The 21,941-nt window shown below is 43.8% G+C and overlaps 1 protein-coding gene across 8 annotated transcripts in view; it reads left to right on the top strand.

Annotated features, from left to right (window-relative positions):
* Window positions 1-21,941, top strand: part of ARID4B (AT-rich interaction domain 4B) — a 1,373,103-nt gene that overhangs the window by 489,141 nt on the left and 862,021 nt on the right. For all 8 annotated transcript variants that reach the window (XM_073627572.1, XM_073627571.1, XM_073627570.1 and 5 more), the window contains 3 exons: window positions 1,034-1,113; window positions 1,215-1,288; window positions 17,815-17,963. In XM_073627572.1, the coding sequence (XP_073483673.1) occupies window positions 1,034-1,113; window positions 1,215-1,288; window positions 17,815-17,963 (303 nt within the window). The remainder of the gene's footprint in view (window positions 1-1,033; window positions 1,114-1,214; window positions 1,289-17,814; window positions 17,964-21,941) is intronic.

Here is a 21,941-nt window from a genome sequence, read left to right as displayed (position 1 = left end):
CGTAAATGTTAGCACAAGAGCAATAATTCTAGCCCAAGACCTCCTCTGTAACTCAAAAATGTAACCTGTAAAATTTTTTAAAGTGCTGCCTATGGGAATTTTTAAGTACCGAAGTACAGTTTTGGCGCCGTTCCACCAGTGTGTGCAATTTTGAAGCGTGACATGTTTGGTATCTATTTACTTGGCGTAACTTTCACAATATGCAAAAAAATTGGGCTAACTTAACTCCCCGCCCCCCCCCCAAAAAAAACATTGCTGCGCAAATGCTGTGCAAGATAAAAAGTTGCAACTCTAGGGTCTCTGCTAAAAACACAACATATATAATGTTTGGGGGTTGTGTGTAATTTTTCAACAAAAAAAAAAAAAAACTCACTGACAGGTGTTTTTTCAAAAAACTCAAACCTTTACAACCCCTTTAAATATTGTTTTTCAAGGCCCAACCTTTTTTTTTTTTTTTTTTTTTTAAAGAATGTTTTTAGCATTGATTATTAGTGTGATCTTAAAGAGGTAAAAAATGTTTAGGTGTCAGCATACCCCCCCCCCTCCCTTTTTACTTACCAGAGCTCTCATTCGATCCAGTGCCGTGCACATCTGCAGTTCTTCTCTCCCCTCACTTCTGGGTCTCGCTGGCTTTGCTGGGACACCGGGAGCCATTGGCTCCCAGTGCTGTCAATCAAAGCCAGCGATGATGCAGTGGGGGGCAGGGCCAAGTCCTGCTGTCTGTGTCTATGGATGCAGCAGCAGGACTCAGGTGTGAGCACGCACGAGTGCCCCCATGGGAAGGAGCCAGGGGAGAGGCCAGGAGCACCGTTAAGGGACCTGAAAAGGAGGTTTGCAGCTGCTCTGTGCGATATATATTTACCCTTAACAATCACTTTTTCAGTTATTGTATTTGTATTGGATGATTGTATTTATTTATATCTGTATCCTAGTTCTGTCTCAAAATTTCCCTATTGTTTAAATAATGTTCGGTTGTAAGCTGTAAAAGTGTATATTAATAAATCAAATTCTCATCTGTGTTCTCATTTAACAGGTGGTATCACCAGAGTGTTGCGATGACATAGCTGTTAAAAAAGATTTTATTTTTGCACGCTCATTTAAAGATGGCAAATTGTAAGTAAGTTTTATTTTTTTTTTTTTTTTTTTTTTTCTTTTTGTTGACAGATATATTAATAAGTAGTCAATTTTGACAATTTTTGTTTTATTTTTTATAGCTTTTCTGTGGGGAAAGCAGATATTCGAGACATTGGTGACATTTCCCTTAAAACTGACTGCATTTTAAAGCCAGGTAAGAGCTATTTCGAATTCATATTCAGAATATTTTATTAATCCCAATTACCACTGTCAAGATGAATGTTGTATGTACCCGCCCTATCCACAACAATGCTCCGCACTTAGAACGATATACCCAACAGTATATATAGCATATATATAAATGAACACATGAATGAATAAATAGCAGCCGCTTAAATAATAGGTAATATATATATATATATAGGCAATTAGTGAGTCAGGTAAGTCAATAGCATTCCTTCAGTATTGCAGCAGCGCTGTGTGATCCCAATAAATAGGGTCCTTTTTTCCAATCAAGTTCATAAAGTGCGAAGACGGGAAACCGATGATAAAAATCCCCCTAGTCAATAATCTTGTGTTCTGTGAGGGTAGACACTTTTATTAAAACATCTAAACATTTCCCTTTAAAAACATGCGTACCAGATAATCATTAGATAAGAGCAAAGAAAATTAAGTGCACTGTGCCTGTTGCGTCCTTCAATCCGACAGGGATGACAGGAGCGCTCACTGTGTGTGGTTACAGCTGTGCGCTTCCTGATTCCTCGGCCGATGGAGCGCATGCGTCACTTCCAGTGCATCACCTCCCTGACGTTTCGTCCTATCCCGGACTTCTTCTGAGGGCCCTCAGAAGAAGTCCGGGATAGTACGAAACATCAGGGACGTGATGCACCGGAAGTGACGCATGCGCTCCATCGGCCGAGGAATCAGGAAGCGCACAGCTGTAACCACTGAGCGCTCCTGTCATCCCTGTCGGATTGAAGGACGCAACAGGCACAGTGCACTTAATTTTCTTTGCTCTTATCTAATGATTATCTGGTACGCATGTTTTTAAAGGGAAATGTTTAGATGTTTTAATAAAAGTGTTTAGCGGTATCACACTATGTGGACATTTATTTCTCCCACATATTGCATTGGAACTACGGAGAATTAGACTGACATCTGGTGGTCGTTTGGAAATTGGTGCAGACCAACTAATACTAATCAAGGCTCATATTGATTAAATTTCTGGTGAGTGAGTTTTTCATTGGGGATCCCAGCACGTGGTGTATCGCTTGGTGAACGGATTAACTACCCTCACAGAACACAAGATTATTGACTAGGGGGATTTTTATCATCTGTTTCCCGTCTTCGCACTTTATGAACTTTAATGGAAAATAGGACCCTATTTATTGGGATCACACAGCGCTGCTGCAATACTGAAGGAATGCTATTGACTTAACTGACTCACTATTGCCTATATATATAAATCCCAATTACCAATTTGGTAAAAGTGATTATTTTCCTGTTTCATAAAAATGGGGGATTTTGTTGACAACAGATACAGAGATGGGCAGCCAAACTGATAAGAGGTATGGAGCAGCTCAGTTAAGAGGAAAGATTAGCTGAACTGAATTTTTTTCCTTAATTGAGAAAAAGAGATCAAGGCTGGTTTTCCCTGCATCCAATTCGCATGACAGTCGAATCGACTCTCAATGGAGCCGGTTCACACACCTCCGGGGTAGCCATGGAGCGCACTGGAAAAGGGTCACGTGCGTCTTCAGCTCTGTTTCTGGTCCAAATTCAGGCAAAAATTTGGACCTGATTTGCACCTGAAATAGAGAACAGGGACGCACAGGATCCCCTGCTGCGAGCCACGGCCGCAGCTAGTGTGAACCCAGCCTTAGAGAAATATATAAATACATAGGTGGTCCATATAGTGAACTTGGTGTAGAACTATTCCCTTTAACTGCTTGCCGACCAGCCGCAGAATGGCACGGCTGGGCAAAACGATGTTAGGTGATGTCGCTATGCCTTTTGGCCACTAGGGGCGAGCGCGCACGATCGCTCGTGACAGAGCGAGAACCAGGATCTGTGTGTGTGTAAACACACGAATCCCGGTTCTTTCAGGGGAGTAGACAGTTCTAAGTACTAAGCATGAACACCGATCTCTCTCCTCCTAGACAGTCCCATCCCCTCCACAGTTAGAACACATCTAGGGAACACAGTTAACCCCTTGATCACCCCCTAGTGTTAACCCCTTCCCTGCTAGTGACATTTATACAGTAATCTGAATTTTTATAGCATTGATTGCTGTATAATTGTCAGTGGTCCCAAAAATGTGTTCAATTTGTCTGCCGCAATAACGCAGTCCTGATAAAAATCGCAGATCGCTGCCATTACTTGTAAAAATAAATAATAAAAATGCTATAAATCTATCCCCTATTTGGTTTGCGCAAAAGTTATAGCGTCTAAAAATCAATATACACTTATTGTGATTTTTATTACCAAAAATATGTAGAAGAATACATTTCTGCCTAAACTGACGAAAAAAATTGCTTTAAAAAAAAAAAAAAAATTGGAGATATTTATTATAGCTAAAAGTACAAAATATTGTTTTATTTCAAAATTGACGCTCTTTTTTTGTTTATTGTGTAAAAAATAACAGCAGAGATTATCAAATATCACCAAAAGAATTAAGTTCTATTTGTGGGGAAAAAAAGGACGTCAAATTTGTTTGGGTACGTCACACTACCGCGTAATTGTCATTTAAAGCGACGCAGTGTCGAATCGCAAATTATGGCCTGGTCATTCAGCAGCCAAATCTTCCGGGGCTGAAGTAAAGGTCATCGCAGAGGACAAGGGGGCACTGTTTACGTCTGAAGGAAAAGAGTTGATCTCAAAATACAAGCTTCTTCACAGTAAGCGCTGTGAAAACGTGGAATAGAATCCCTCAAGAGATGGTTCTGGCCAGTTCAGTACAGGCGGTCCCCAGGTTACAAACAACCGACTTACAAATGACTCCTACTTACAAACGGAGGGAGACAACAGGAAGTGAGAGGAAATCTACCCCTAGGAAGTTAAAGTGGAGGTCCACCACAAAAAAAAAAAATTGCATCAAAAAATCCCTAAAAAAAAAATGGAGGAAAAAAAAAAAAAATGTTTTAACTCACCTTAAATGGCTGTTTGCTAGTCAGTCTTCCTAATCTGCCTCTTCCTACTCCGCTGCGATGTTCTGTGTTCTTCTCCCTGCATTGTCTTCTGGAGAATGGGGCGCGGTGTGTTATGGGAACTGTGTGTGTCCCACAACATATCGCGTCCCATTCACAAAGCTCTGTGCGACTTGCGCATGCGCAGTAGGGAACGGGCAGTGAAGCCGTAATGCTCCACTGCCTGTTTCCCTTAGGATGGTGGTGCCGGGACCCGAGAGCCGAGGGACGGGTCAGCCTCGGGCGGCCGACATCGCGAGCACCCAGGACAGGTAAGTTGGCTTATTTAAAGTCAGCAGCTACAGTGTTTGTAGCTGCTGACTTTTAAATTTTTTTCTTCCCGGCCGGAACCCCCCTTTTAATTTCACCCCTCTAAGAGTTATCATGGGAAAAAGGTGTCTTCACTGAAGCTATATCACCAATCCTTGTTTTCACAACAACCCACAATTTTCAAAATCCAATTGTCATAAGGACAGAAAGTGAGGTGAAATCTTCTGAACAGGGGCACAGACAGCAAAGCAAACATTACAGGGGTGTGATGTCGCTATGCCTTTTGGCCACTAGGGGCGAGCTATCCCAAAAAAAAAAAATTTTTTTTTGGTTGGAGCTACACTTAACCACTTGAGCCCCGGACCATTATGCTGCCTAAGGACCAGAGGTCTTTTTCCAATTTGGCACTGCGTCGCTTTAACTGCTAATTGCGCGGTCATGCAATGCTGTACCCAAACGAAATTTGCGTCCTTTTCTTCCCACAAATAGAGCTTTCTTTTGATGGTATTTGATCACCTCTGCAGTTTTTATTTTTTGCGCTATAAACGGAAAAAGACCGAAAATTTTGAAAAAAAATGATATTTTCTACTTTTTGTTATAAAAAAAATCCAATAAACTAAATTTTAGTCATACATTTAGGCCAAAATGTATTCGGCCACATGTCTTTGGTACAGTACAAAACCCCCCCAAATGACCCCATTTTGGAAAGTAGACACCCCAAGGAAATTGCTGAGAGGCGTGTTGAACCCATTGAATATTTATTTTTTTTGTCCCAAGTGATTGAATAATGACAAAAAAAAAAAAAAAAAAATATTTACAAAAATGATAAATGATATATTGCTCACACAGGCCATGGGCCTATGTGGAATTGCACCCCAAAATACATTCAGCTGCTTCTCCTGAGTATGGGGATACCACGTGTGGGACTTTTTGGGAGCCTAGCCGCGTACGGGGCCCCGAAAACCAATCACTGCCTTCAGGATTTCTAAGGGTGAAAATTTTTGATTTCACTCTTCACTGCCTATCACAGTTTCGGAGGCCATGGAATGCCCAGGTGGCACAAAACCCCCCCCCCAAATGACCCCATTTTAGAAAGTAGACACCCCAAGCTATTTGCTGAGAGGCATGGTGAGTATTTTGCAGCTCTCATTTGTTTTTGAAAATGAAGAAAGACAAGAAAAAACTTTTTTTTTTTTTTCTTTTTTCAATTTTCAAAACTTTGTGACAAAAAGTGAGGTCTGCAAAATACTCACTATACCTCTCAGCAAATAGCTTTGGGTGTCTACTTTCCAAAATGGGGTCATTTGGGGGGGTTTTGTGCCACCTGGGCTTTCCATGGCCTCCGAAACTGTGATAGGCAGTGAAGAGTGAAATCAAAAATTCACGCCCTTAGAAAGCCTGAAGGCGGTGCTTGGTTTTCGGGGTCCCGTACGCGGCTAGGCTCCCAAAAAGTCTCACACATGTGGTATCCCCGTACTCAGGAGAAGCAGCAGAATTTATTTTGGGGTGTAATTTCACATATTCCCATGGCATGTTTGAGCAATATATCATTTAGTGACAACTTTGTGCAAAAAAAAAAAAAAAATTGTCTCTTTCCCGCAACTTGTGTCGCAATATAAAATATTCCATGGACTCGACATGCCTCTCAGCAAATAGCTTGGGGTGTCTACTTTCCAAAATGGGGTCATTTGGGGGGGTTTTGAACTGTCCTGGCATTTTATGCACAACATTTAGAAGCTTATGTCACACATCACCAACTCTTCTAACCACTTGAAGACAAAGCCCTTTCTGACACTCATTGTTTACATGAAAAAGTTTTTTTTTTTTTGCAAAAAAATTACTTTGAACCCCCAAACATTATATATTTTTTTAAAGCAAATGCCCTACAGATTAAAATGGTGGGTGTTTCATTTTTTTTTTTCACACAGTATTTGCGCAGCGATTTTTCAAACGCATTTTTTGGGGAAAAAACACACTTTTTTAAATTTTAATGCACTAAAACACACTATATTGCCCAAATGTTTGATGAAATAAAAAAGATGATCTTAGGCCGAGTACATGGATACCAAACATGACATGCTTTAAAATTGCGCACAAACGTGCAGTGGCAACAAATTAAATGCATTTTTAAAAGCCTTTAAAAGCCTTTACAGGTTACCACTTTAGATTTACAGAGGAGGTCTACTGCAAAAATTACTGCCCTCGATCTGACCTTCGCGGCGATACCTCACATGCATGGTGCAATTGCTGTTTACGTTTGACGCCAGACCGCCGTTTGCGTTCGCCTTAGCGCGAGAGCAGGGGGCGACAGGGGTGCTTTTTTTTTTTTTTTCTTTATTATTTTTTTGCTTTTTTATCTTATTTTTAAACTGTTACTTTCATTTTTTTTTTTTTAATCATTTTTATTGTTATCTCGGGGAATGTAAATATCCCCTATGATAGCAATAGGTAGTGACAGGTACTCTTTTTTGAAAAAAATTGGGGTCTATTAGACCCTAGATCTCTCCTCTGCCCTCAAAGCATCTGATGACACCAAGATCGGTGTGATAAAATGCTTCCCCAATTTCCCAATGGCGCTATTTACATCCGGCGAAATCTAAGTCATAAAATGCTCGTAGCTTCCGGTTTCTTAGGCCATAGAGATGTTTGGAGCCACTCTGGTCTCTGATCAGCTCTATGGTCAGCTGGCTGAATCACCGGCTGCATTCTCAGGTTCCCTGTTGAGACAGGAGAGCCAGAGAAAAACACGGAAGACGGTGGGGGGGGGGGCATTCCCTCCCACGGCTTGTAAAAGCAGTCTAGAGGCTAATTAGCCACTAGGATTGCTTTTACATGAAAGCCGACCGCTGGCTGAAAAGAATGATACCAAGATGATACCTAAACCTGCAGGCATCATTCTAGTATAACCATTCAAAGTCGTGAATGGCGTACCTGAAGACAAAAAAATGGTTAACAATAAAGCACAGTAAACGGTAAAGTATAAAAAATTGCATACCTGAAAAGCAAACATGATAAAACATAATAACAATAAAACATTGCAGAATAGAATACAGTAAAAAAGAGCAGAACAAGAGAGAGAGAATAGAGAGAGAGAGAACAATAAAACGACAACTATTTTTTTTTATTTTATATATTTTTTTTTTTTTTTTTTTACACTTTTTTTGTAACTAACTTTTATAACGGTAACCGGTTCCAGGTTCGGGTCTCTCAAAATGCGATGGCATCTTGGGAGACCCTGTGAAAGTGTTCCTAGTCTGTGCAATGCTGTACCCTACGCTAATACTCAACTAATGAATGGTAGCATTCAAAACATTCACCAATGCAAAGACTAGGATTGTCAGGACAGGAGGGACAATAATAGCGGGTGTCACGCCTATATTCGCGCTTGCTGCAGACACGACATCTTTTTTGGGGGGGTTCGTTGGGTAGGGGTACTCGGGAGGACATAAAGAAAATGCCTCTCATGCAGCCGACTGCATTTGGTTGGGGATGTGAATGGGGGAAGTACGGGCGCTGCAGAAGTGGTGGGTTCCCAATTAGGATTGGCGAATGCAGCAGGAAGGGCACTATGGGCACGACGGGCCTGTGTTTGTCTTCTTCTTGGTGGCAGCGGGACACTACTTGTGCTTGCCACCTCACCAGCTTGAACTGCACTTATGGGACTCGCCACGTCACCAAGTGTTACTGCAGTGCTGGTTTGACTACGACCGGGGTGTACTAGGCTGCTGGTGCTTGACAGTTCAATAAAAAGCTACCAAAAAAACTGTTAGCGATCGCAGGGATCAGGCCTGACTCTGCGAACGCTGCAGTTATGCGTTAAGTGTTTTGTAAGTGACAGTGATCGATCGATACTGCACTTGGGTGGGCTGGGCCGGGCGGAGGGGCAAAATGCAGGTGCTAGCAGGTATCTGGGCTGATCCCGCTAACACTGCGTTTTTGGGAACCCTAAACTGCTGGGGACGCCAGTATAGATCTGATCGGATCAGTTATTGATCCGTTCAGATACTATACCACTAAGGGAGGTGTATGGTGCGTGCGTGGGTGTTAGCGGTACTGGCGCTAATCTGACGCTGCTTGGGGCTGGTGCTTGCCAGTTCACCAAAATACTACCAAAAAACTGTTAGCGATCGCAGGGATCAGGCCTGACTCTGCGAACGCTGCAGTTATGCGTTTAGTGTTTTGTAAGTGTCAGTGATCGATCGATACTGCACTTGGGTGGGCTGGGCTGGGCCGGGCGGAGGGGCAAAACGCAGGTGCTAGCAGGTATCTGGGCTGATCCCGCTAACGCTGCGTTTTTGGGAACCCTAAACTGCTGGGGACGCTAGTATAGATCTGATCGGATCAGATATTGATCAGATACTATACCACTAAGGGAGGTGTACGGTGCGTGCGTGGGTGTTAGCGGTACTGGCGCTAATCTGACGCTGCCTGGGGCTGGTGCTTGCCAGTTCACCAAAATGCTACCAAAAAAACTGTTGGCGATTGCAGGGATCAGGCCTGACTCTGCGAAAGCTGCAGTTATGCGTTTAGTGTTCTGTAAGTGACAGTGATCGATCGATACTGCACTTGGGTGGGCCGGGCGGAGGGGCAAAACGCAGGTGCTAGCAGGTATCTGGGCTGATCCCGCTAACACTGTGTTTTTGGGAACCCTAAACTGCTGGGGACGCTAGTATAGATCTGATCGGATCAGATATTGATCCGATCAGATACTATACCACTAAGGGAGGCGTATGCTGCGTGCGTGGGTGTTAGCGGTACTGGCGCTAATCTGACGCTGCCTGGGGCGACGCATATCACCGCCGGGCGATCAGGGGGCTAAACCTTTATTCGGTAATAAACGGCGGGTGCCCTGACACTATAAAAAATAAACAAACTAACCAGCGTCACCCGTAACAGTTATACGGTGATCAGTGGTGAAAGGGTTAACTAGGGGGCAATCAGGGGGTTAAAACATTTATTAGGTAGTATATGGGGGTCACTGACGCTTTAAAACGCTGACGGCGAACCTAAATATTTACCTCACTAACTAGCGTCACCAGCGACACTAATACAGCGATCAGAGAAATGATCGCTTAGCGACACTGGTGACAGGGGGTGATCAAGGGGTTAAAACTTTTTTAGGGGGGGTTAGGGGGGTATCCTAGACCTAAAGGGGGGTAATACTAACTGTCCCAACACTGTAACTGTCACAAACTGACACCAATGCAGTAATCAGAAAAAAAAACCAAAAAAAAACTGTTGGTGTCAGTTTGTGACAGGGGGGGGGGGGTGATTAGGGGGGCGATCGGGGGGGGGATCGGGGTGTTTAGTGTGCCTGGCATGTTCTACTATGTGTGTGTAGTGTTGTGCACTCACATACCTGTCTTCTCTCCTCGGGCCGGAACGGAAATTACCGAGCCGAGGAGAGATGACATCATTTCCTTTGCTGCTGTTTAGCATACAGCAGCAAAGGAATGTTCTCATTGGCCGGCGGCGATCGTGAGGGGGGGGCCACGAACGGATGGCCTCCCCCTCACCTCCGATCGCCGGGGCACAAAAGACGACCGCCTCGGGCACCGGGGGGGGGGGTCCGATAGGACCCCCCACCCGCGGAAGGCAAATCACGTATATGTCTATGATTTTGCCTGTCCGTGCCACCTTGCCGACGTAAATCGGCGTGAGGCAGTCGTCAAGTGGTTAAAAAATCTACCTATTCCGACTTGCAAACAAATTTAACTTAAGAGCAAACATACAGGCCAGACCCTATCTTGTTTGTAACCCAGGGGCTGCCTGTAGATTGTTTTAAGAAAGGCATGGATTCTTTCCTAAATGCACATATTATAACTGTATACTAATATTTATAGGTAGTTGATCCTGGGAGCATCCGATTGCCTCTGGGGGGAATCAGGAAGGAACTCCCCCCCCCCCCCCCCCCCCCCCCCCCCCCCCCCACTGGAGCAAATTGGATCATGCTTTATTGGGGCTTTTTTTTGCCTTCCTCTGGATCAACTGTGAATATTGGATAGTGCAGGGCTTGACAAATTTGCTTTGAATGTAGGAATCAACTAAAAAAGGTTAGGAGCCAGTTTGTGCGTGTGAGCGGCATTATTTAACATGTATCGCAATCAATGTTTTCATGCGCAGGCACCCCAACACGTGCGTTTAGTTTCTACATGCATATATGTTGGGGTTGGGGGGCCTCAACTTTTGTGCTTGGGTGTAACTTACATTTTTTACTACTTAATAAAAAACATTTTTTCAACTAACTTTTTTTTTATCACATCACATACGGGAAAAAAAGTCCCCTGCATGTTTCCCCTGTGGTCTGCTGAATGTAATGCTGTGCAGATCGCACTGCTTTACATTTTTTCCTAGCCACGCCGGGGAAACTGTCAACAGGGACTTGAAAGTGATGTCCGAAGCTCGTATACTGTGTAAATGAAGAAAAGCAGTGTGATTTATTTATTGACTTATTAGTCAAGAAAAATGTTTTATTTTGTATGAAAATATGAAGACTGAATAATGCATATTTGTTTGGGTTTTTCTTTTTTTTTTTTTTTTTTTTTTGCATATTTGCATCACCCCTTTAGTTCTGAAGTATGTGAAATATGCTGTACAATTTTCTTGCAGGATCGTTGTGGCTGATTTATGCATTTTTATTACTCACTGTGGGACTGCTTAAAGCGGAGTTTCTCCCATTTAAAAGTCAGCAGCTACAAAAAATGTAGCTGCTGACTTTTAATAATCAGACTCACCTGTCCCACGATGTGGGCTCACGAAGCCCCGCTCCTCCTTGAGGCGCCGACATTCTAACTGTGGGCGCCCAGCTGTGGCTTCACAGCTGGGCGCGCACTGTGCACTGTGAATGGTCGGGCTATCTTCTGGGACTTGTGACGTGCCCCAGAAGATTGCAGGGAGGGAGGGGGAAGGGGTGAACTTCCTTTTCCGGTGCCACGGAGCTCGGGGAGGAAGTGGGAGCTGGGTGCCCATAAAAACTGGATATCCTCTCCCCCCCCCAAAATAACATGCCAAATGTGGCATGTCAGGGGGTCACCATCACTTAAAGGGGGAGTTCCATTTTTGGGTAGAACACCGCTTTAAACAGCTCCCTGTGTTCATTCAGACACAGTGCCCCGGACCCGCCCCTTTCCCTCCTCATTGGCTTACTGACTTTGACAGCAGCGGAAGCCAATGGCGCCACACTGCTGTCTTGGACAGTGAGGAGGGGAGTCCCTGGCAGCCAAGACACTCCTACAGCATCGCTGGATCTAGATGGGGCTCAGGCAAGTATTAGAGAGGCTGCTGCACACAGAAGGTTTTTTTATCTTAATGCATAGAATGCATTAAGATAAACCTTCGGCCTTTTTCAATCACTAAGCTTTTTTACTATTGCAATCTTCTCTGTAGAAAGTAACATATTACAAAGTTACAGTTAAAGTAACATATTACAGTCTGTAAGGCTGAAAAAAGACAGTTTTCCTTCCAGTTCAATCTATGTATGTGTATCAGTGTCTATAATTTCCCATATCCCTGTATGTTGTGTCCTTTAAAGTGTACATCTAAAGCCCCATACACACTATCAGATTTTCTGCTGATTTTTGTCTTCAGATTTACCAAAACCATATAATATGAGGTCAAACCATAGGAGTTTCAATTTGTATGCAATCAGGCAGGCCCTTGTACTTCATAGTTTTGGTAAATCTGAAGACAAAAATCAGCAGAAAATCTGATGGTGTGTATGGAGCTTAAAAGTCTCTTAAAAATATCCATACTCCCCGCAGCCACCGCCAATTGTGGGAGAGAGTTCCACATCCTTATTGCCCTAACCGTGAAGAACCCCCTACACAATTTAAGGTTAAACCACTTCTCCAATCTCATTGTGTGCCCCCCGTGTCCTTTTACAATCCCTATGACTGAATAGTTTATTTCCTATGCTGGGATCCCCATTGAGAAATTTGTAGATCACTATAATGTCCACTCTTAAGCGTCTCATCTCCAGCGAGAATAAATTGTGTTTGCAGTCGTTCCTCGTAATTGAGGTCCTCCAGTCCCCTTATTCGTTTTGTTGCCCTTCTTTGGACTCTCTCCAGTTCCAGCACATCCTGGAGGACTGGTGATCAGAACTGGATGGAAAACTCCAGATGAGGCTTAACCAGAGTTTTATAAATTGGCAGGATTATAGTTTTGTCCCTGGAATATATCCCTTTTTTAACCGGTTCAATACCGGGCATTTTCACCCCCTTCCTTCCCAGACCAATTTTTTTAGTTTTCAGCGCTGTCGCACTTTAAACGACAATTGCGCGGTCATGCGACGTTGTACCCAAACAAAATTGACGTCCTTTTTTCCCCCACAAATAGAGCTTCCTTTCGGTGGTATTTGATCACCTCTGCGGTTTTTATTTTTTGCTCTATAAACAAAAGAAGAGCGACAATTTTGAAAAAAACCCAATAATTTTTACTTTTTGTTATAATAAATATCCCAATTTAAAAAAAAAAAAACTAATTTTTTCCTCAGTTTAGGCCAATACGTATTCTTCTACATATTTTTGGTAAAAAAAAATCGCAATAGGCGTATATTGATTGGTTTGCGCAAAAGTTATAGCGTCTATAAAATATGGGATAGATTTATGGCATTTTTTAAAAAAAATTATTTATTTTTTTTACTAGTAATAGCGGCGATCAGCGATTTTTTTTTTTTTTTTTTTTTTTTGTGACTGCGACATTATGGCGGACACATCGGACACTTTTGACACATTTTTGGGACCATTCACATTTATACAGCGATCAATGCTATAAAATTGCATTGATTACTGTGTAAATGTGACAGGCAGTGAAGGGGTTAACCACTAGGGGGCGGGGAGGGGTTAAATGTGTTTCTTAGGGAATGCTTCTAATGCCCCGTACACACGGTCGGACTTTGTTCGGACATTCCGACAACAAAATCCTAGGATTTTTTCCGATGGATGTTGGCTCAAACTTGTCTTGCATACACACGGTCACACAAAGTTGTCGGAAAATCCGATCGTTCTGAACGCGGTGACGTAAAACACGTACGTCGGGACTATAAACGGGGCAGTGGCCAATAGCTTTCATCTCTTTATTTATTCTGAGCATGCCTGGCACTTTGTCTGTCGGATTTGTGTACACACGATCGGAATTTCCGACAACGGATTTTGTTGTCGGAAAATTTTATCTCCTGCTCTCCAACTTTGTGTGTCGGAAAATCCGATGGAAAATGTCCGATGGAGCCCACACACGGTCGGAATATCCGACAACACGCTCCGATCGGACATTTTTCATCGGAAAATCCGACCGTGTGTACGGGGCATAACTGTAGGGGGAGGGGACGCACAAGGGGAGGAGACCGATCAGTGTTCCGCTGTTCTGGGAACACAGATCGCTCTCCTCTGAGCTGATAGGACGTGGATCTGTGTGTTTACACACACAGATCCACGGTCCGGCCCGGTTAACGGGCAATCGCGGGTGCCCAGCGGACATCGCGGCCGCCGGGCACTCGCACCGGGTACCGAGCAACGCGGCGGGCGGGCGCGCGCGTGCGTGCCCCCTAGGATGCCGGGAACCCGAGGCCGTCATATGACGTCCACCCAGGATGGGAGATCCCATCTGTGGACGTCATTTGACTATAGGCGGGTAGGGAAGTGGTTAATGCATACTAATATTCTGTCTGCTTTGTTAGCTGCAGCTTGACATTGCATGCTGTTGCTCAATCTGTCATCTATTAGCACCCCCAGATCCTTCTTCATCCTTGATTCTCCCAGCTGTTCTCCACCTAGTGAATGGTTTTCATTTTATGTTTTTTGACCCTAAGTGCATTACTTTATATTTCTCCACATTAAACCTCATTTGCCATTTGTCTGCCCACTCCTTTATTTAATTCAGGTCATTCTGCAAAATTTCTATGTCCTGATGAGAGTTTATTACTCTGCTTATCTTTGTGTCATCTGCAAAAACTGAGACTGAACTAGTTATCCCATACTCTATATCATTTATGAATATGTTGATTAGAATTGGTCCCAAGACAGAGCCATGGGGTACCCTAGTTACCACTCCAGACCAGTCTGAGTACATGTTCTTTATCGCTACCCTTTGGACCCGTCCCTGTAACCAGTTTCTTACCCAAGCACAAACCCTATGGTCCAAGCCTGCAGACCTCCGCTTATAAATTAAGGTTTTATGGGGGACGGTATGAAATGCTTTTGCAATGTCTATATACACCACATCCACAGGTCTTCCCTCTAGATGGCAGCTTACTTCCTCGTAGAATGTTAGCAGATTGGTTTGGCTGATTACCACTAATTATATTCTTCTCAGTAAGACTTTGGATATAGTCCCTAATCATCCCCTCCAATAATTTACCCACTATTGATGTTAGGCTGGCTAGCCTATAATTCCTGGAAATATGTCTCTGCCCTTTTTTGAATATTGGTTCCACGTTGGCTTTTCTCCATTTAGCTGGTACCAATCCTGTCATTATGCTGTCCACAAAGATCAGGTATAATTGCCTAGCTATAACTTGACTGAGTTATCTGAGGACTCTCGGGTGTAAGCCATCTGGTCCTGGTGATTTATTTGTGTTTAAGTTTATTAAGTCCTTCATTGATTCCGGCCTCTGTTAGCCACGTGGGTATGTCCTGTGTTGTGTTACTAACACTACAGTTGCTGTCGGTGAACCCTTCTTTTTCCTACATAAAAACTGTGGAGAAGAAGTCATTTAGTACAGTTGCTTTCTTTGTGTCATCTGTAAACATCTTCACATCCTCATCTTTTAAGTGTGCAATGTGCTCCAATTTTGTCTTTTTACTGTTAATATATCAACAAAAATCAATTTTTACCCGTCATGATTGCGATTTTACATATCTTATTGCATACCTTGTAGTGCTCAAATGCTGATGGGGACCCATTCTCTTTATATTTTTTAAAGGCCATGTTTTTCTCCTTGATGGGGCTACTCACATTATGGTTTAACCACCCAGGTTTTAAGTTTTTGCTCTTCTATATTTATTGCCCATTGGATTGCACTGTTTGATACCTTTATTTAATATGCTCCTTAAGCATTCCCATTTCTCTTCTGTGTTCAATGATTCCAGAATTTGGTCCCAATTAATGTTACATAGTTACATAGTAGGTGAGGTTGAAAAAAGACACAAGTCCATCAAGTCCAACCTATGTGTGTGATTATGTGTCAGTATTTCATTACATATCCCTGTATGTTGCGGTCATTCAGGTGATTATCTAATAGTTTCTTGAAGCTATCAATGCTCCCCGCTGAGACCACCGCCTGTGGAAGGGAATTCCACATCCTTGCCGCTCTTACAGTAAAGAACCCTCTACGTAGTTTAAGGCTAAACCTCTTTTCTTCTAATTGTAATGAGTGGCCACGAGTCTTATTAAACTCTCTTCTGCGAAAAAGTTTTATCCCTATTGTGGGGTCACCAGTACAGTATTTGTAAATTGAAATCATATCCCCTCTCAAGCGTCTCTTCTCCAGGGAGAATAAGTTCAGAGCTCGCAACCTTTCCTCATAACTAAGATCCTCCAGACCCTTTATTAGCTTTGTTGCCCTTCTTTGTACTCGCTCCTGTAGCAATGACCGTAGTTCAGGAAAATTTGCTCGTTTGATATTTAGTGCTTTCATACTACCCCTATGCCTCCTTTTCCTATGGTTTATGCTAAACGCGATCATCCTATGATCGCTAAATCCCAAGTTGTCTTATACTCCACATCTGAGATCAGACTTTGATCAATCGTAATTAATAGATCTAACAGGGCAATCTTTCTAGTTGGGGAATCCACCAATTGGGACATGTCCTGTAATATAATCACACACATAGTTTGGACTTGATGGACTTGTGTCTTTTTTCAACCTCACCTACTATGTAAAACATTGATGAAATGAGGGGCCTTTAATGAGTAAGCTGTTCCCTTTGCCCAGTCAATATCGGTAGAATTGAAGTCCCCCATTATGATTACATTTCCCTGTTTCCCTGCCATTTCTAACTGAGATAGTAATTCCAGCTCCTCCTTCATGTTGGATGGCCTATAGCATACCCCCACTATTAATTTCCCACTTCCTCTCTTTGAAATTTTACCCATATGGATTCCACTTCCCCCTAGTCCCATACATAATGTTGCTCTTCTCTACCACCCTTGCATCATTTTTGACATATAGACACGCCCTTCCCAGTCTTCTGCCTTCCCTGTCCTTTCGATACAAGGAATACCCCTGTATATTGACCAACCAATCATGTGAGCTGTCAAACCAAGTTTTATTCCCACAAAGTCCAAGTCCTCTTCATGTAATAGCAGCTCCAGATCCACTCTTTTGTTAGCTAGGCTTTTAATTTGTATAATCTGCCTCCTTAGTGTTGTATGAGTGCATGTTATATCCCCCTTTGTTTCTCCTGCCTTCATTTTTGAATTTGAATTGCCCACTTACCCCGGGATTAGTTATGGTTTTTTCACTGCTATTACTACTGCTGACTCTCCTATCACCCTCTGTAACTTGTTCCCTGTCGGCTATCGCTTTCTCTGATCCCGGCCCTCCAACATTGTGGCCATCTTTCCCGATAGAGCTGTTCCATCCCCATTAAGGTGCAGCTAGTCCGTACTAAAGAGCCGGTAACCGACTGAAAAGTTAGCCCTGTTCTCCAGGAACCCAAACCCCTGTTTCCTGCACCAGTTCCTCAGCCACTTGTTCAGTTCCCTATGCTCCTGCTGCCTCTCTGGTGTGGCTCGAGGTACAGGTAGTATTTCTGAGAAAACTACCTTGGAGGTCTTTTCCCTAAGTCCCTGAAATCGTTTTTTAGGACACTCCACCTTTCTCCCACTTGGTCATTGGTACCAACATGCATCATGACCGCTGCGTCCTCCCCAGCCCCTACCAATAATCTGTCTACCCGATCAGTGATGTCCCGAACCCGAGAGCCCGGTAAACGCACTGTTTGGCAACTCCGGTCTTTCTGACAGATTGCCCTCTCTGATATAAGTAGCATTTGCATTAGATTTGTAAATATGTTTTATTTATTAAAAGGATAACCATTTTAATTGAGAGGGGAAAAACCAAAAGGGACACAAACAGTAAATACCTGGGTGAGTTCACTATATTAAACCTGACCCTTCCCCACTATAGCAAAACTAAATAAAATGTTTTGGCTGGAGCTGGGCTTTAAAAATACATATTTTATATGTTTGATCATCTTCTGTTAAATCACACTTATTTTTTTAGTATTCAATACTGTATTGTACCAAAATTATATTTTAACTGACATTTGTGTTGATTGCAAAGCGTTTGACCATGCCATGGAATTTATAAAAAACAAAGCGATACCCACCACTTGGAAATCCGAGTTGATAGAGGAAAGTTCAAGTAATGAAACGGAAGAAGAAGATGGGGAAACAAAAGATGATCAAGAAAACAGTAATTGTGAAGATGAGGCAAGTTTCTGTATGTTTTTTTCCTTTTGGCATTGGATTTTGTTCTATTGGGTAATATATTTTTGCCAGGTTTAACGATTTATATGTTTAATAAGGAAAGGGACAACAATATAAGTATGTAAAGGCTTTTGATTCATCAATTTGAATTCAATAGAGAATATAGTCTCCAGGCTCAAGAACCCCAGCTATAGATTGCTACAAATACATTTATAACCATACTATATCATATTCAGCCCAAACTAAAATAATTAGCAGATGGCATAAAACAATGTAATATAAATATGTAACATTTCTTTATTTTTTTTTTTCAAGATTTTTTTTTTTATTGAAGAATTGCCATTTTGTTTCATTTTTCAGACATTGACACACACTCTAGGACAGGGTTAAGCAGCCTTTTGAGCATAGTGTGCCGAAAAATGTTTTCAAAGAAATTGGTAGTGCCAGCTACATAAAAAAAATGTAAACTTCACGCTCTCAATCGTGAAAAGGAATTCTGTAAATTATTTGAATAGGAGTAAGAAATCAATGTTGAGCTTTGCACCTTCACAGCTCAGATCACCCCAAATTCCTGCACCTTTACATCTCGTATCACCCCAATTCCTGCACCTTCACACCTCAGATTACTCCAATTCCTGTACCGTCATCACCTCAGATTATCCCCTGGCCTGCACCTCTTACCGGGCGCTCGGATTCGACACATCACTGATCGGGTAGACAGATTATTGGTAGGGGCTGGGGAGGACACAGCGATCATGATGCACGTTGTACCAATGACCAAGTGGGAGAAAGGTGGAGTGTCCTAAAAAACGATTTCAGGGACTTAGGGAAAAGACCTCCAAGGTAGTTTTCTCAGAAATACTACCTGTACCTCGAGCCACACCAGAGAGGCAGCAGGAGCATAGGGAACTGAACAAGTGGCTGAGGAACTGGTGCATGAAACAGGGGTTTGGGTTCCTGGAGAACTGGGCTGACTTTTCAGTCGGTTACCGGTTCTTTAGTAAGGACGAGCTGCACCTTAATGGGGATGGAACAGCTCTTTCGGGGAAGATGGCCACAATGTTGGAGGGCTGGGATCAGAGAAGGCGATAGCCGACAGGGAACATGTGACAGAGGGTGATAGGAGAGTCAGCAGTAGTAATAGCAGTGAAAAAACCATAACAACTAATTAGTAAACCCCAATAGCTGGTTAATTGGGTCCAAAATTGGCATCCTACTGAACACCAGGACCAGATCTAGCCTGTGTGATGTGGAGGTGCAGTAAAAAATGTCAGGGGGCAGAGGATGAGAGGATAGAGCAGAAAATAGGGTCAGCAGTTTGTAGGGCAGTGTACAGAGGCCAGAAAGGCAGGAGATGGGGTGTCAGTGTACAAGGGTCAGCAGGGCATAGGACGAGGTCAGCATGGAAAAGGGTGGAGTCAACAGGGCAGAGGACAGGGTAAGGGTATCAGAGGACAGGGGTCAGTAGGGAGGAGAACAGAGTTCAGCAGGGCACACAACAGGGATCAGCAGTGTGGAGGGCAGGGGGTCAACAGAGTGGAGGACAGGGGGTCAGCAGGGCAGAGGATGGGAGTCAGCAGCGTATAGAACAGGGTCGGCAGCAGGGCAGATCATGGGGGTCACTGCTAGCAGGGCACTTAACAGTGCTCCTCTTTGCCACACTGCACACAGATTACATCTGATTCTTTTACAGACACATTCTCAATTTGCATAATGTGTAGCTAGCTGCTGCAGCTGTGCTGCCTTTCAGATCTGAAGATTTTGCAGTTCAGAACTGCAACAGCCAATTACACACTGTGCAGATTGAGGATCTGTTTGTAAAAGAATCCAATCTCATCTGTGTGTGCAGGAGTGGCTCTGCGGCATTGCCTGTATTGAGGCTGAGTACAGTCCGAGGATGGTGGGAGGCGCTTACTGAGCTGGGCAAAGCATCAATGGTGGGGGGGGAGAGAAATCGGCACAGAAACCTTTCTCAACCCTATGTACTTGCATGTAAATGCCTTTTTCTCTAAGTGTCTTCCAGGACAGCCATGAGACCTGGGGCTCCTCCTACCTGGACAGGAAACATGTTAACCCCCATCTGATAAAAGGGCAATCCTCCCAGGCCCCATGTCAGTATTGGTGTTTCCTCTGGACGAGGGGTAACATGTTTCATGAAACTGGTTCCCCTTGGTCTCAGGAGCGTGGCTCCTGTGGCCATGGGGTGGTATTCCTACCTTCTTCTTAGGTCCCAGAGCGGCACATCCACCGGGGGAGTAGGTTTGTGTCTGCTGCCCCTGCTTCTCAGTGCATGGGGAATGCCAGCACCACAGTGTTCCTCTGAGCTCCTGCCCGCGTGTTGGCTTGTTTTCCCTGCTAAACAGCCTGGCTGGAGTGTGCAGTGGAAGAGAGGAAGCCGTGCGCGTGGAGGGGTGGAACTTGCCTTCCAAGCTGGCCCACAAGAAGTACCCGGCGGGGTCACTTCCGGGGCGTGTGACGTCATCAGCGGGCGCCCGAGACGCTAGTTCCAGTCTCTAAACGTCGGGAACAGGGACACTGGGATCCTGGTGGTTTTAAAAAACAGTGAAACCCAGCAGAGGCTGCAGACCACTATAGGGGCGGGATGGACTCCTCTGCGATACCTGCACAGGCAGCGGAAGCAGGCCCTAACACCAGCACCTCAACGGGTAAGCCTGAAGTGTATTTTACTTGCTTGCACATCCTGTGAGTGTTCTCCCCCTTGTAACCAGTAGGGACTAGGTGAAGGGGGCACGTTTCCTTTTCTCCTGCACAGGGTGTTATGGAGTGTATGTGGCGTAAAATTTATTGGGGTCATTTGTTCTCTCGCAGGCCAAGACTCGGGACAAGGCCCAAGCGCAGCCACCAAAAAGGAAATGTGTGGTTTGCGGAAACAAATTGAGCTCCTCATGGAGCAAAGGAGTTTGCCGCACCTGTATAGACAGCCTAGTTAACCACTTCCCACCCGGCCACTGCACATAAACGGCCGGGTGGGCTATCTCTCCTTCTGAGTGGACGTTCAGGAACGTCCCTCGGAAGGAGCGGGATCGCGCGCGTGTCCGCGCAGTGGAGCGATCCCGATGCGCTCGTGTCACCCGGACACGGCGCATCTCCGATCGGCAGGAGGGCTCTGCGATTGGCCCTCCTGATCACATGACGGCCGTGTCGAATCACAGCCGTCATGTGATATAAACACAGAGCCGGTTGCTAGGCAATCGGCTCTCCTCTCCTCACATGGAAGTTGTCAGTGAGGAGAGGAGAGCGGATCGCTGCAGCCGGCTGGTGATCAGTGAGTATGAGCTGTTTTTTACAGCTTTTTACTCACTGATCAACAGTCTAGTGACCCCACACATGTAAAAACACAAAACAAACACTAAGTAAACACACAATGTCCCCACAACACATGTCCCCACAACACATGTCCCAGTAAAATCACATGTCCCCCACATATGTCCCAGTAAAATCACATGTCCTAATGATTATCTGCACACATATGTCACCTGCGCACATCTGTACATGATCATTTGCGCACATGTGTCCGTGATCACACATACCAATTATTATACACTTAACGGGATTTTTTTTACCAAAAACATGTAGCAGAATACGTTTTGGCTTAAATTTATGACAAAATTTGATTTTATTGGATTTGTTTTAAAATAGAAAGAAGAAAATATTTTTTTTTCCAAATTTCTGCTCTTTTTTCCGCTTATATCGCAAAAAATAAAAAACGCAGTCGTGAATAAATACCACCAAAAGAAAACTCTATTTGTGTGAACAAAATGATAAAAATGTAATTTGGGTACAGCGTAGCATGACTGAGCAATTGTCATTGAAAGTGTGAGAGCGCTGAAAGCTGAAAATTGGTCTGGGAAGGAGGGGGGCCAAAGTGCCCAGTATTGAGGTGGTTAAGGATGACCCGGTTGTCTCCTGTCAGAAAATGCTGACTTCTGTTAGAGATGCTTACGTCTACGTTTAGCTCAT

Source organism: Aquarana catesbeiana, linkage group LG04, assembly GCF_042186555.1.
Source record: "Aquarana catesbeiana isolate 2022-GZ linkage group LG04, ASM4218655v1, whole genome shotgun sequence".
Classification (NCBI taxonomy): domain Eukaryota; kingdom Metazoa; phylum Chordata; class Amphibia; order Anura; family Ranidae; genus Aquarana; species Aquarana catesbeiana.
The sequence above is the reverse complement of the archived record's forward strand: the minus strand, read 5'-3'. Positions and strand labels throughout refer to the sequence as shown.